The sequence below is a fragment of the Sparus aurata genome, chromosome 3 (assembly GCF_900880675.1).
Source record: "Sparus aurata chromosome 3, fSpaAur1.1, whole genome shotgun sequence".
Lineage (NCBI taxonomy): Eukaryota > Metazoa > Chordata > Actinopteri > Spariformes > Sparidae > Sparus > Sparus aurata.
Window position 1 is genome coordinate 11576471 of NC_044189.1, and position 13676 is coordinate 11590146.

Sequence of the window (13676 nt, forward strand, 5' to 3'; positions counted from 1 at the left end):
CTTGCATTTACTGTACAGTACAGCTCTTAAATAAAACATTCACTACAAAGTCAGTCCCATCATTTTTATTACAAAGTACTACATAATGAGAAAAGTGCAGTGTTTACAGGTAAAGTTAGTTCATGACATGGGAGTGATGAGTCCTCCAAAACTGGTTTATTTTTTGGTTCAGTTAATGTATTGATGAGGGCTGTGACTTACAATTTTAATTATCAGTGAATTCATTTTCTTTTCATCAGTTGGTCTAAAACATCAGAAAAAATATCCTTTCTACATTTTGGTTTTCTACAGAATTCTTACTACTTATATTTAATACAATTTTACATACTTTAGTACAGTCTTCAACTTAATAACACCCATCAGTCCGACTCTAAGAAAAGTCCCGACATGATTGTTTTGGGGTTATAGGCCAATAACTCCTTCCATAGCACTTGAGAAGCTTTTATTTCCCCCTCCATCGGCCTCTTTCTACCTGTCCACATTAGAACTAGCAGCCTCCGTCTTCACCTCCCTCTCCCTGAGCAGGTGGCGGATGGAGGAGTTCTGCGTGGACAGGGTGTTGGACAGGAGCGGCATCAGGCTCCTGAAGCCCTCCCGCAGCTCCTCCACGTGCTTCTCCAGGCTGTGGATGTGTGTGTCCAGCTCCCCCCTGCAGCCCTGCACCTCCGACAGCAGGTCATACATCAGGTTCTGCATCTGGATGGTGTTGGCGTCCGCGTCGGTAATGTGGGTCCACATAGATGAGAGAAAGCAAAAGAAAACGCACCAGGCATATCAGATGCTACCTTGTTGAGGTTTTCAGTGGATGCGATGTTTTAAGATGACGCCTTTACTTGCCTCTCTCACCTTGCAGAGGTCTACAAGTGTGTTGCCTTGATCTGCGAGGATCCTCTTCTCCATCTTCACTCTCCGCAGCCTGGAGACACATTTATTAAGTTGTGAGAAAAATGTTTTAAAGGGTCAGTTCCACATTGCCGAAAAACACAACACAAAAGGTTTTTGTAGAGATTTTGTTTGGCTGGAAATAGTTCAAATGCAAAACAGCTGACAGTGAGGTTTTGGGGAAACTGAAAGCACTTACATCCAAGTTCTCAAATGTCATTTTTCAACTTTCAAACAATCTACAATCATCTCTCATATTGAGGATGGCACTGAGGTGCAGTGAGCATACAGTGTGTAGCTGTTGCTAAGCATCGGCCACAAGAAACGAGAGTGAACATTAGCCACTAGTCATGCCAGACCAACGCTGAATCCCATATCTGATTCTAAAAAAAGAAAAAAATGTAAATCAGTCAGTATGCAGACAAGGCACAGTCAAGTTTTAACAGTGCTATTGATTTACACTTTTATCTTACAATGAATTGAGTCCAAGTGTATGTTTGTGCCAAATTTGAAGGGATTCCCTCAAGGCGTTCTTGTGAAATCACTCTCACAAGAACCCAAAACCTGAAAACATAATGCCTCCTGCCACGGATATTGCCGGCGCGGAGGCATAAAAAACTGCTTTCAGAAAAACTGATTACATTTTCCAACAAATTTTGAATAATCTCTATTGTACTGGGCTGGTGTTTTATTACAGCGGGCCAACAGTATGTAGCTGTTGCTAAGTAATGCTCCACAAGGGACAATGGATCTAGCATTGAGGTTTTGAGTGTGCTGTTTGTTGATGCTATTCTCCTACAATGCATTGCAAAAAGGACATGCAGGGACTATTAACAGCTGGAAAAAAATTTATAAATGCACACAAAACTCACTGGTTTACATAGGAAATCACTTTTGTTAGCTAGTGATTTAATAATGTTCGGTATGTGATTAAAAACCTTGCTTATATAGAATAATAAAATGAATCAGAGATGGGGGTAGGCCATATCATTTCCTGTTAGTACAGTGGTTATAGTACATTGTTATTAATTTAATTATTATGATTATTATTCGACTGTTAAGAAACGCATACACACACTGTATACAACTGGCATGTAGTGTGGATATTGTGCCTAGTGAGTGCACCGACCTGAGGCAGCTGTGTGTTTTATTGAGGTCAGCTTTTCTTTTGTAAGTGAAGGAATGTGTTACTTGTTCCTTCAGAGGTTATGTAGTCTACCTTAACACTTTTGAAATCTCAAGAAGTCAGGATATTAAACAGTCTGTTTGGCTACACGCTAGGTCAACTGTGTGATTCGGATGAACTGACACTTTCAAGGCACTAGTGAACTAGCGCTGATGAATAAATGCCCCTAATTTTGTCTTCGCATCAGATTATTGGGCAAAAAATGATTCTTAATGCAAAAATGTAGTTGATTCATGTTGAAATTGGGTGTAAGGTTAGGCGATAATGTTGAGACGGATCATTCAATACCGCAAATCCTTTAGAAAACACTTACACAGTGAAAGGTAAGGAGCAAGGAAAATGAAGACAAGCCATCTTTATATTAGGAGTTAAGTGTCTTACTGGTGGATGGCCAGGAGCAGCTTCCTCTGATGCATGCGGACTCTGGTGTGGTCTCTTTCCCTTGACAGCTTAGTGTGTTTGTAGATAAGCCAGGTCTCTCTCAGCACATTCGCTGCGGCAATTTTTATCTAGGAAAAAGATGTGAGAAAATCACCCGGGAGAGTTATTTTATGTCTATGCAAATAACCTGAAAGTGCTGTTATTTACTGCACATGCTGAATAATACCAACATAATTCAGATAACACAGTGTACTACAGCCATTTTATAGTGTACCTAACCTTCAAACCTGTTTTTTTTCCTAAAGCAAGTGAAAAAAAATAAAATACAAATGATCTGGTTTTAGGCTTTTTCCTAAAAATTACCGTCAATATCTTACAACAGGTCAATGAAGAAAACAAGACATCAATATGTGCTATCATTTTGAGCCTACTAAATTAACCACTATATGTAAAATAACAGCCATACTGAGGGACACATTGCTATTCACCCTCTTGGAGATGTGGGAGTCCATCATGAAGTTGTGGACATGTTTCTCTGCTCTAGTCAGCTCCAGCTTCCTGGCGACCACCGCCACCACCAGGACGGTGCAGCCGGCCCCCTGCAAGAGTCACAAATAGACATGTTAGCTGTCAGAATCTGAGTTAATCTGACCGCGAGGGGAAGTATGGACCCACTGTCCTACCATTATCCCAGTGAGGAGGCAGATGCTGCGGCCACAGTAGGTGTGAGGCACCACGTCTCCGTAACCGATGGACAGGAAGGTGACCGACACCATCCACAAGGCCTCCATGTAGTTGCTACTCAGATCTCTGTAGTTGTGATGTCTGTTGGAAAGAAGAGGGTTATTTTCTTCCTGACATTGTTCTAGATGGCATTTCTGTTTTTGCTTGTCGGTTGGTCGGGAGCAGGATTTCACCAAAACTACAGAACCAATGTTTAAAAAACTTGTGTACGGCCCAGAATTGACCCCATTAACTTTTGGTGTGGATCCAGATTAAAGGGACAGAGTAATGAACATTTTATTTTATTTGTATTTTTTTTTTTAACTGTTCAGAGGTAGGCTGATATATCATCACATACCTCTCGCAAACATGTAAACCCCAGGCTGCCACAATCCAGAGAGAGACACTGAAAATCATCAGCACAGTGCCTGGGTAGCTGGTCATCAGTGTTTTCCCCACAAACCGGGTGTTGAAGTGTATCTGGAGATCAAACATTAGATGCATTTAGGTCACATTTATGACGGCAGGGGCATACTTAGCCAGACTATTTGGGATAGCACCTGTCAGATTAGGATTACATAATGCAGAGGAGATGAGGGATACAAACTCGTTCTCAATCTGGCTTGATACATGGATAGTGGGTTTGGCGTCGCAGAGCGGAGACAAAGGTCATTTTTGTCACTCTTAAATTGCATTTATAAGGGAGGGGGATTAGCCTGGAGGATATTATCAACTGTGGAAGGCAAAGCAGAGAAGCAAAGGAGAACGAGCAGGGGACATAATCGGCATGTGGAGCACTGGGATTCATGGGAGCGAAACTGTGATAGTCACACCTCAAGATTCACACCTCTACAGACCTCTCGGCCCACCTAGACATGAGACATAAACAGATGATGAAATGTTTATAGAGGAAGCCCAGACCAAATCCCAAATACAGACCCATAAAAGCTGCTGCCCACTTCCTAAGCTTTCAAAATCATACCAACATTGACAACGCAAAGCATGTGCGAAGTGCCATGATCTCATCACAGTACTATCCAAAGCCAGACTCTGAGGGGCGGCCCGAAGGTTGACCTCCCACCTTGTTGAGCGCTCCGATGCTCCGGGACGCGGTGTCCGTGAAGAGGCGGCTGTGCAGCATCATGGCCCGGCCCAGCAGGTAGAGCCTGAGGAACATGGGCAGGGCCAGGACGATCTCCAGCTCCGTCTCCGACAGCGACAGGCGGCTTGGGGTGTGACGGAAGGTCTGCTGGAAGTACTCCAGCAGCCCCACTGGATAGGGGTGGATGGCCACCGTTGCCAGCTCCAGGGCGACCAGAGCCACACGGTCGGTGGTCAGGGCAATGCGCCAATCCTCGGCACCGATGTCGTGAGCGTACAGCTACCGGAGGGGTGTGAAGAGCAACAATTAGCCTCTAATTTAAGGATTAAGGAAGATTAAATGGTTACACTGTTGATTTCACATACAAGATTTTGTAAACTTGAAAAAAGGTGTTGGCCTTAAAAGAGCTTTGCAAAAACTGCCTCCTCAAACGTCAACGTCAAATGAATCATTGGCAGTTAGGGCTTAGGAGTTTAAAAATTTAAAAAAGAAAGAAAGAAAGAAAGAAGAAAAAAGAGAAAATGTTCAAGAGTAAGAGAGAAATTAACTAGTTTACCACTTCAACTTTAAGATAGTGGCTTGAGGCTACTAGCTAGCAGCTACTAGCATACAACAGCTGGCGCAAAGGAGCCGAATGTGTGATGTAACGTTCGGCGGTCGACTTGCATTATGGGTAAGGTAGGCGCCATGTATTTCAATGCTGGGATGGTGAGTAGCATTTTAAAGGACTAAACAACAAACAAACATATGTTTCTGTGTCACAACTATTTCTTAGCGTTTATGATAATATATATATATATATATATATATATATATATATATATATATATATATATATATATATATATGTATATATAGAGGGGTGTAGTTCGTAGTCCTACTACCAGAAATCTGTTAACGTTAGCATTTTTCGCAACTGGTTCCCTGGTCTCAAAGTCAATTATTTTTTAAAAATTGGTTTTCAGTTAAATGCCTTATGCAAATGCTTTTAGTAATTATGTAGTGAGACACTTAATGGTGGGGATGTTTAAGTCACGTGACTCTACTGTAGTCAGTTTATAGCCTACTTTAGCTTTTTTACTTCCAGCGAATACATTTATGCTTCAGAAATCCCAAAAGTGGTGGTCATCCGCGAAAGACTGCAAGATGCTGAGTAAAATGTGAAGGTATAATAAACTTGCGTTAGCTACAGACCTTATTTTCAGGCGAATCAGGGCAATGCTAACTTCCTGGTTAGCCTACAAGAATACTTCATCGCTACACTACTCCATTTCTTTTCATTTTAATCTCAAAATTAGCATTAATAAGAATTCCATGGTATGGTATGGTGATACTTTTCCTTGTTAAATATCCATCATGAACTGGGCAGTGATAGAGCATGACTAAGTACATTGTACTTGAAACAGCTTAAGAGGGAAAAATCACTCTTTGGTTGAACTTCTCACACTACAGTAACCTTTTACGAGTGATCATAAGATGACTTTGCTCCATTTTATGATGGGAAATCACTGTGTTAGGAACATCCTTGAAATTCCTTTACATTGACTTTCCAAGAAAAAAAAAGGTTAATTGCTTATAACGATATGACATGATCATCTATTTACGTGGAGGAGAGGCCAAAAACCCTGATCTTGTTATTATGAAGAGATTAGTTACCTGGACTTCACAGCAGTGGTATGCTATGATGAGGCCCAGCAGGATGATCGTGGAGAAACTGATGACGGACTTGAGCGCGAGGGAGTAGATGGAGCTCTGTGGGAAACACACACACAAGCAGAGATATACACACACACACACACACACACACACACACACACACACACACACACACACAAACATTACATCATTGTCAGCTGATGGCTGTGTGTCATTACAAAGCTCAATCTATGAAATGGCTGCCAGTGATCCTGATTAACCTTCTAATCTTACGTACATTTAGATAATCCATTGATAGAATGAATGTGATCTTATGGGCAGACTGTGCATTTCCCTGCAGCTGCTGGGAGATCAATTCTTAAATACTTACACTCAACAGTTTTCCAAATACAGCCCAGTAATAAAGACTATAATTGTGGAAAATGTATGGAGGAAAAGGACAGGAATTAACTTTTTTAATGAGAGTTTCACTGAATATGAAAGAAAATGATAAATTAAGTGAAAGGTGTGATCGTCTCTTTTCAGAAAAGATAATAACTGGGCTTGTGTAGCTTGATTTCTTTAAAACTCCTTTTTTAAACTCTTGCTGAACTTTTACCGCCCATAATTATGTTCACGTCTGTCTAAAGATTTCTCAGGGTCTCTTTCTGACCTTGCTGTAGACGCTCCAGGAGAGTTCTGTCTCCATCACCATCATCACCACCCCGAATATCCCCACAGCCAGGGCACAGTCGTTCAGCCTCTGCCTCCTCAAAAACAGAGCCCTCCTGTGGACCAGCCGCCAGCCGATGTTGTGTGTCTTCCAGTACGTGTCGTCCTTGTCATCGTCTTTATCTTTTGGGTTGGGCAGGGGACCTGAAGTATGGCTTGGACTTGGATGCCCGGCTCCGGGCAGCATGCCTTTGGCTTCAGACAGGTCCTGGCGATACTGTGGCCCCTCATTGTGTGGCTGGAGGTCATCATCTTTGCTGGTGATGATTATCTCTGGGAGACTCTGGTGCTCATGCATCTCCAAAGAGACGTTCCCTGACTTGCGCCGCCCTCTGCCCTCGACATCCTTGATGTCCAAGTGTGACCTGCAGGGGCTCTTAAAGGGGGAACTGCAGGAAGAAATGGGGACGTCAGTGAAAGAGGTGACTTTCTCCTGGAGTCTGTGAGCTCCTGCATTTCTGGCTTTGCACTGGTGGTTACGCTCCCTTTGTGCTTGGTTTTGTCTACTCCCCCCTGACCTTTTCTCACATTTTTTCTCTTTGCCTTTGTCTCCCCTCCTTTTGGAGTGAGGTGAAGGGGTGACATAAAGGTGCCCATTGTATAAAGGTGTGGTGGCCATGGCCTGGGTCCTGTCTATCCACACAGTCTGATCGGCCGATGTTTGGATGTTTTGGTGTATCCCACAATGTGGAGAGCAGGCTTGAGGCTGAGGGATTGTCCTCGGTGGAAGGAGGGGTCGCTGGTCCTCCACCTCGTCTCCATCCACCACTGACAGGTTCATAGAGGGGGAGTGATCCATGGTGAGAGGCTTTATAGGAGGTGATTCACCGGATCTTTTCAAGAGGTTTAAACAGAGAAGGCAAGAGAGACAGAGGACAGTGTCAGACAAGCGTTGTGAAATTACAGGAAAGTTCACTAGATCAGTCATCAGAGAAGATTTCCATAAGTCTTCTCACCTCGCTCAAGCTCATTTGTATCTTTAATTTATTGCTTTATATTTATCTGTCAATTATCAAATACATGTAAAATGTAAAGAACAACAGAATAGTCTCTCACAGTAATTTAGCCCAACAACAAATGTTTGTCTCAATGCGGTGTCATCAAAATTTAGTCAAAAACTTTGTTAGATGGAAGTTTAAAGTCTTTTCTCACGCAGCTTTTTTATCCTTACCTTTTAAGCCAGGTTTTCCAATCTACGAGGAAGGAAAAAGCCTTAACTCTTGTGACACCTGCTTTATCTGGTAATTTCCCCCAAGTATTTTAGTATTCAATCTTCTTGCGGCCCTGAAGGTCACATCTGCCTGAACCATGCAGAGATCCTCCAGATAAAATCCTACTGCGAATTGGACTCCGCTTTCGCTCCTTTTCATTGAGAAGACATGCAAAGGAAAACAGTGAAAACTAATCAAACTGCAACAGCGATGAGCTCCGGTGTGATCAGATCGAGACATTCCACATGTCCTTGCCTTTGCATCTATCAAACTTTCCAGCAATCCATTAGCAGCCTCAGCATCCCGGAGCCCCTCCCATAGATTCAAGCAGATGTTACGACCTTATCCTGAATATGACGGCATAATAGATAAATACCCTGTTGATATCCATTACATTCTCAGGCATTTATTCCCTTGTTTGTCCGTGTTTCCCGCTTTACGGTTGTCCACTATCCGTACGTCTTCCTTAAAGCCGAAAGGGGCTTAATAAACACAAAGACTCTACGTTGCAGATGTTGCGTGGAGCAAATGCAATGAATCAGTCATCTGTCGGGGTTTTTTTTTTTGTAGCCGGGATTGGCAGATTTCCTTCTACTATGTGTGTGTGTTGAGGAGGGAGCGACATCTGCTTACACATGGGTGCCCTGGTGTCAAAAATCAACCTTAAACTATTGTTATAGTCGCATTAGAAATGCTATTATATCACTTTTCATTTCATTTTATCAATCTGTGCCTTTACCGTCATGGGAGAGTTCCAAGTTGGCCGTGTAAACTTTTTTTTTTTTATGAATAAATCTAATCTTCAAAAGAGAATAACGGTGCTTCAAAATCAATTCAGCAGATTAGTACTGCAGATTAATCAAGTGAGACGGAGATCTCATACTTATCTCGTAGATTATGAAATATCAAATATGTCACCCCTTAACCGAACAATATGCGCCGAGCGAGGCGGAGTATTAAGCATTAAAGTCACAACAATGACATTCAGCATCCTTTATTTATCTAAATCCTTGTGACAGATGGGTCGACAGATAATAGAGCTCCCTCCAAATGGAAAGACCTAAGGAGCAAAAGGGTGGGCGGAGCGCATCCGGATAGTAGCAGGATAAAGAAAAGCATTATCTAATCTGAAGACAACATGTATTTAAAGATAGATGGGGGGACAAGGAGGGTCGTGACCGTGCACAGGTGGGACAGCACAAACATGTTGGTGGTCTGAACGCATAGTTACTTCCTCAGACGTCCCTCCAGATGTGAAAATAGATGAATTATAAAACTACTCAGTTCTTCTCCGAGACTTAGCCAGATGCTGCTGTCTGGATTTTTTCTGTTTTGATACACTCTGTGGACAGGGAGCTCCCAACTGTCTGTGCCTCAGTGCGTGACTGTCAACAGCAAGCCCTTGTGGGTAGTATCTGGTAAATGTTGATGGTATCTCACTGATATCTCAAAGCCTGGCTGAGAACTGGATCCTAATACTTTGCTGAAGTAGACTCAGTTCACTCAGCTGCGGTGACGACCAATGCTCCTAAATGATGTTGTCCTTTTTAATAACAAGATGCTGAAAGGATATATGAACATCTGCAAGGCTTCAAATTAATTCAAGCCTCCAGCCAAGTGCTTGTAAATCCTGACTGCTGTAGCGGGCAGCTAAGTATGTCAATTTGTCTTTCTTCTGTGGCCGGTAGCCAGTGTGTCTTCAATTAGTCTTCTCCATTGCAAATCATCCTATGGCTGCAAAGAAAGTGAAATTAAACCGGGGTATTTTGAGTCCACTAATTGCTGTGGCTGGTAAATGGCAAATCTGCCTCATGCCCTGAATCTTTAGGGAGTGACGGTTCATCTTCTGGTCACGATATTAATTGCTTCAGTCTGATCTGCAGGGATGCACCGGTCAAGAGATAAAGAGGTCCCACGAGGACACAACCAGCAGTATGTAATCTTTTGTTGTGTGTGTTTTACAGGACAATGGCCACATTAAATGTTAAAGGAATAGTTGGACATTTGATGAAATATGCATGGCTGCTTTCTTGCCAAGTCTTGGTGAGGAAATTGGCAGCAGTTTTTATATTTGTGCCCCTCATGCATTAAATCCAAGTTTCAGTCATTTGTATGAAAATACAACCTAGAAATGCAGAAAACAGAAAAATAACATCAATAAAGAAATATATACAAGTACAACGGATGTTGTAACTTGAATAACAGATTAAAATTATTTTTGGTAGTTCAGCAAACAGGATTCTGTGGAGAAAAAGTATGTCATGTTGAGAAAACCAAATAACTTTTGAATATGAAGCTACAGTTTCTTTCTTGAAGGATGCACACACAGTGAGGCACAGACCAGCGTGAGCTTCAGTGCAATGTCCTTCAAAATTAGGATAACAACCCGTAACGGGTCTCCCATGCAGCACACTTTATTCATCAAACATTGTCTTGCTTTCTGTGGCTATTTCCAGTTTTCAATGACCTGTCATGTGATCGATATACTGTATCACCTTAGAAACCGTATAAAGGAAACATTACAGTTGTCGATACAGCACCTAGAATTACAATTTTCCTTCAAAAATATTATATACAAAAATATCTTTACTCTTAGTATTTACAATAATTGCAAGAAAAATACCAATGACCAAAAAGACTACAGCATTAAAATCTTCTAAACTTTCCACAATTTTCTTTTACAAATCTTTATCCATAAATAGGTAAAAAAAACAAAAAAACATTACAGTCAGTTCCATCACTTCTCTTCACATCATCATTTAAAAGTAATCCAAATTCATAGTGGAGAATCAATATAATCCAGTTAAATTGATAAGCTTTGAGTGTAATTCCTCATGTGAAGCTATAACCAGGCAACTGCTATCTTAGCTTAGCATAAAGATTTGAAAGAGGGAGGGAACAGCTAGTTTGACTCTGTTCAGAGGTAAAAAAAAAAAAAAAAGAAAAAATCCACCTATTAGCAAATAAAGGGAACCATCAGATACTCCAGGATGTTTTCAGTGTATTTTTCTAACAGATAGATTTAAGGGAAAGGGCCATACAGTTTAAAAAATAAGTCCGCCAATAAGATGGCAGTGGCATGCACAAACTCTCTAAGGGGCAGAAAATGAAAGAATAAATAAATATTTATGAATATTAATTTATGCCAGAGGGGCAGAAGTTTTGAGCATAAAAAATGTAGTTTCAGTTATTTAGTTTTTTAAATTTTCTGTATGTAGCTCAGTGGGTAGAGCAGGTCGGCTAGTGATCGGAAGCTGGGATTGGCTCCAGCAACAACCCCCGCGACCCCATAAAAGGGATAAAGCGGTTACAGACAACGGATGGAAGGAATTTTCTGTATGTCACCAGAAAGTGGGAAATACAGTTGCTTGATAATCAGTTTTTCTGGGGGAAGACCTCCAGACCTCAGCTATGGTTTTGAAATCATCCTTCCTATTTTTGAGGTCTCAATGTTGGCAAGTAAGCTCGAGGTTACATTCATAGCTACAAGCACGACACGCCTACATCTCTGACCGAATTGAGTTGCATTGCATTGCATTCAACTCAAATGGCAGGCTTTGACAAGGAAGAAGAATTCGTTTTTTGGAAAAGACTATAGACTCTCTGGTTCCGTCACTCTGTCTGTTGTCTGACAATGTTATTTAAGTGCGGAGCTAAATTGGTGGAGTACTCTTGTAAGATTTCACACCTTGCCATTTTATTGGATTACAGTCTACCTTTGTCCAGCTGCTCCGGGGCTGCCTGAGGCAGGATGTAGCTGTCTGCTAGAAGAGAACTTCATCTCCTGAACTCCATTCAAGACAAAAAAAAGGCCACTCTGACAAATCAGACGTCACAGCAAGTGGATGTGTGTGCTACTTTTGTCGATAACACCCTATTAAGTGGAGGGGACGTGTCAGCGTAGGAGAGGGCCTAATCCAATCAGCAGAGTAATTAAAAACACACAGCACAGCAGCCCTGATGGCTGCACAGTCAGGGGCAGCATTCAGCAGTTAGCAAAGAGAGGGATGGGCTGTAGTCATGCCAGGTCAGAGCCGTGGCCACCTCTGCTGCTGCTGCGCAATTACAACCACGATCAGGATCAACAACTTGATCATGCAGACAGTGATTTGTGGCACTATCAGCACCGCGTTATTATCCTCATGATCTTCATAATCCTCGCTCTCCCTCTCTAACTGTCACAGTTAACCATGCTGTGGCTTTACTCCACAACCTGCTCAGTGTTTTTATTCATCCGCCTATATTGTTTCCTAATTAGCCCCTCTCTTTATAGCATTGGCTCTCATCATCTTCTCGTTTCATTTAGCTCCATTTTGTTCCTCGTTAATTAACACCTTCACCTCACTCTGAAAAAAAAAAAGAAATTAAAAAAACTGCTGCCGGTGTTGCTGAGCTGCAGCCAGCGTGCAGTTGTAAAACGAGCCACCAGATGTCACCCACGCCTCAGCGCCCTCCAATGTGTATTTTTTTATGAAGCGCAATGAATTTTGTTTTTGGCACTGTGTCACACTGGTGCTTGGTGCATAACAGCACAAGGAGCTTTTTTTTTATTATTAGATGAACTCCAAGTCAATTTTGCACACATTTAAGCAGCAATATTGCAGCAGCAGCAGCAGCAACAGGATGCTTCTTCTCTGATGATACATTGCTGAGGCTCGCTGTGTGTCCTCGCCACACGCCTGGTGCAGTTTTGTCTGGTTCAGCCGGTGACTTAGCCATCCTTCTTTTTGCCTCCGAGGGCCACTCTCTCCATCCTCTGTGTGCAGCCGAGCATGAATCTGTAGCTTGGGAGCGCTCTTGGATGTGTGACAGGCTGCCTAGGATAGGGGTAATTCCGAAGGGCAGTAGAAGTAATAGGGTAATCTATTATACAGTCCAACTCTTTCTTCCTCCTCCCTCCTCCCTCCTCCTCCTACTCTCCCTCTCTCTCTCCCTCTCTCTCTCTCTCTCTCAGTCTTACGGTTTTCTCGCTGCCTCTGCCCTTGCATCAGCATTTCGTGAGGACAAATGAGAAGTAGAGTTTAACTATGCACATTCCCGTTGCCCTCCTGCAGAGCCCAGCACTTTCTCAATTAAACTGGAGTCCATCTGCCCCCATGATTCAAAGCTCACCCCCCGCTGACTGGGGGGTAGTTTACACACACACACACACACACACACACACACACACACGTAGACACACACAGCTCCAGTCTAGCCGTGCGTGACCATAACCGCCGTGGTGTATTATCGTATGTGTAACCAGCAGCTGCCATGTATTTTTGACACATGTCTTGCAACACTTGTTAACACCAGCCATAACACACACACACACACACACACACACACACACACACACACACACACACACATCGGGGAATATGAAAGGCATGGAAAGACAGAGGATGAAGTGTTTTTTTTTTTCCAATAGAAAAAAGGACGGAAGATGCAGAGAAGAGATTTTTTTTCCAGTATTTTTTCAGACTTCAGATGCTGAAAGAGCAAAAAAGAATCGATTTACATGTTTGTGTTTGTCTTAGTAGCTGTTTCTGTGCGCAAATTAAGCATGTCTGAAACACTTCTTCTACACTTTTTTTTCCCCAACCTCTGTTAAACCTGTTCTCCATTAGTGTTCAGATCATTTAATACCTTGTGCATCACCTGTTTCCATTGTCTTTAAAAAGGTCAACTCGTGGTGCTTGGACCAATTAAAACCTCTCTTTCCCCCACCTCCTGCTCTATATCTTCAGCCCTTTCACCCCCCATCGCTGACATTTCTCTCTCTCGTGCTTTCTCCATTTTAGTCCCTCCTCCCAGAGAGAGAGAGAGAGAGAGGGTGCGCTCA

The 13676-nt window shown here is 42.4% G+C and overlaps 1 protein-coding gene across 1 annotated transcript; it reads right to left on the bottom strand.

The window, feature by feature from the left end:
- Window positions 1-50: 50 nt before the first annotated feature.
- On the bottom strand, window positions 51-8134 carry LOC115578769 (small conductance calcium-activated potassium channel protein 1-like). The gene is made up of 10 exons (XM_030411923.1): window positions 7813-8134; window positions 6583-7474; window positions 5931-6026; window positions 4254-4553; window positions 3531-3652; window positions 3133-3274; window positions 2938-3048; window positions 2450-2577; window positions 847-916; window positions 51-696 (listed from the first exon to the last, which is right to left on the bottom strand). The coding sequence occupies exons 2-10, from the start codon at window positions 7438-7440 to the stop codon at window positions 469-471; spliced, it is 2055 nt and encodes a 684-aa protein (XP_030267783.1). The 5' UTR covers window positions 7441-7474; window positions 7813-8134; the 3' UTR covers window positions 51-468.
- Between the last annotated feature and the right edge of the window lie 5542 nt (window positions 8135-13676).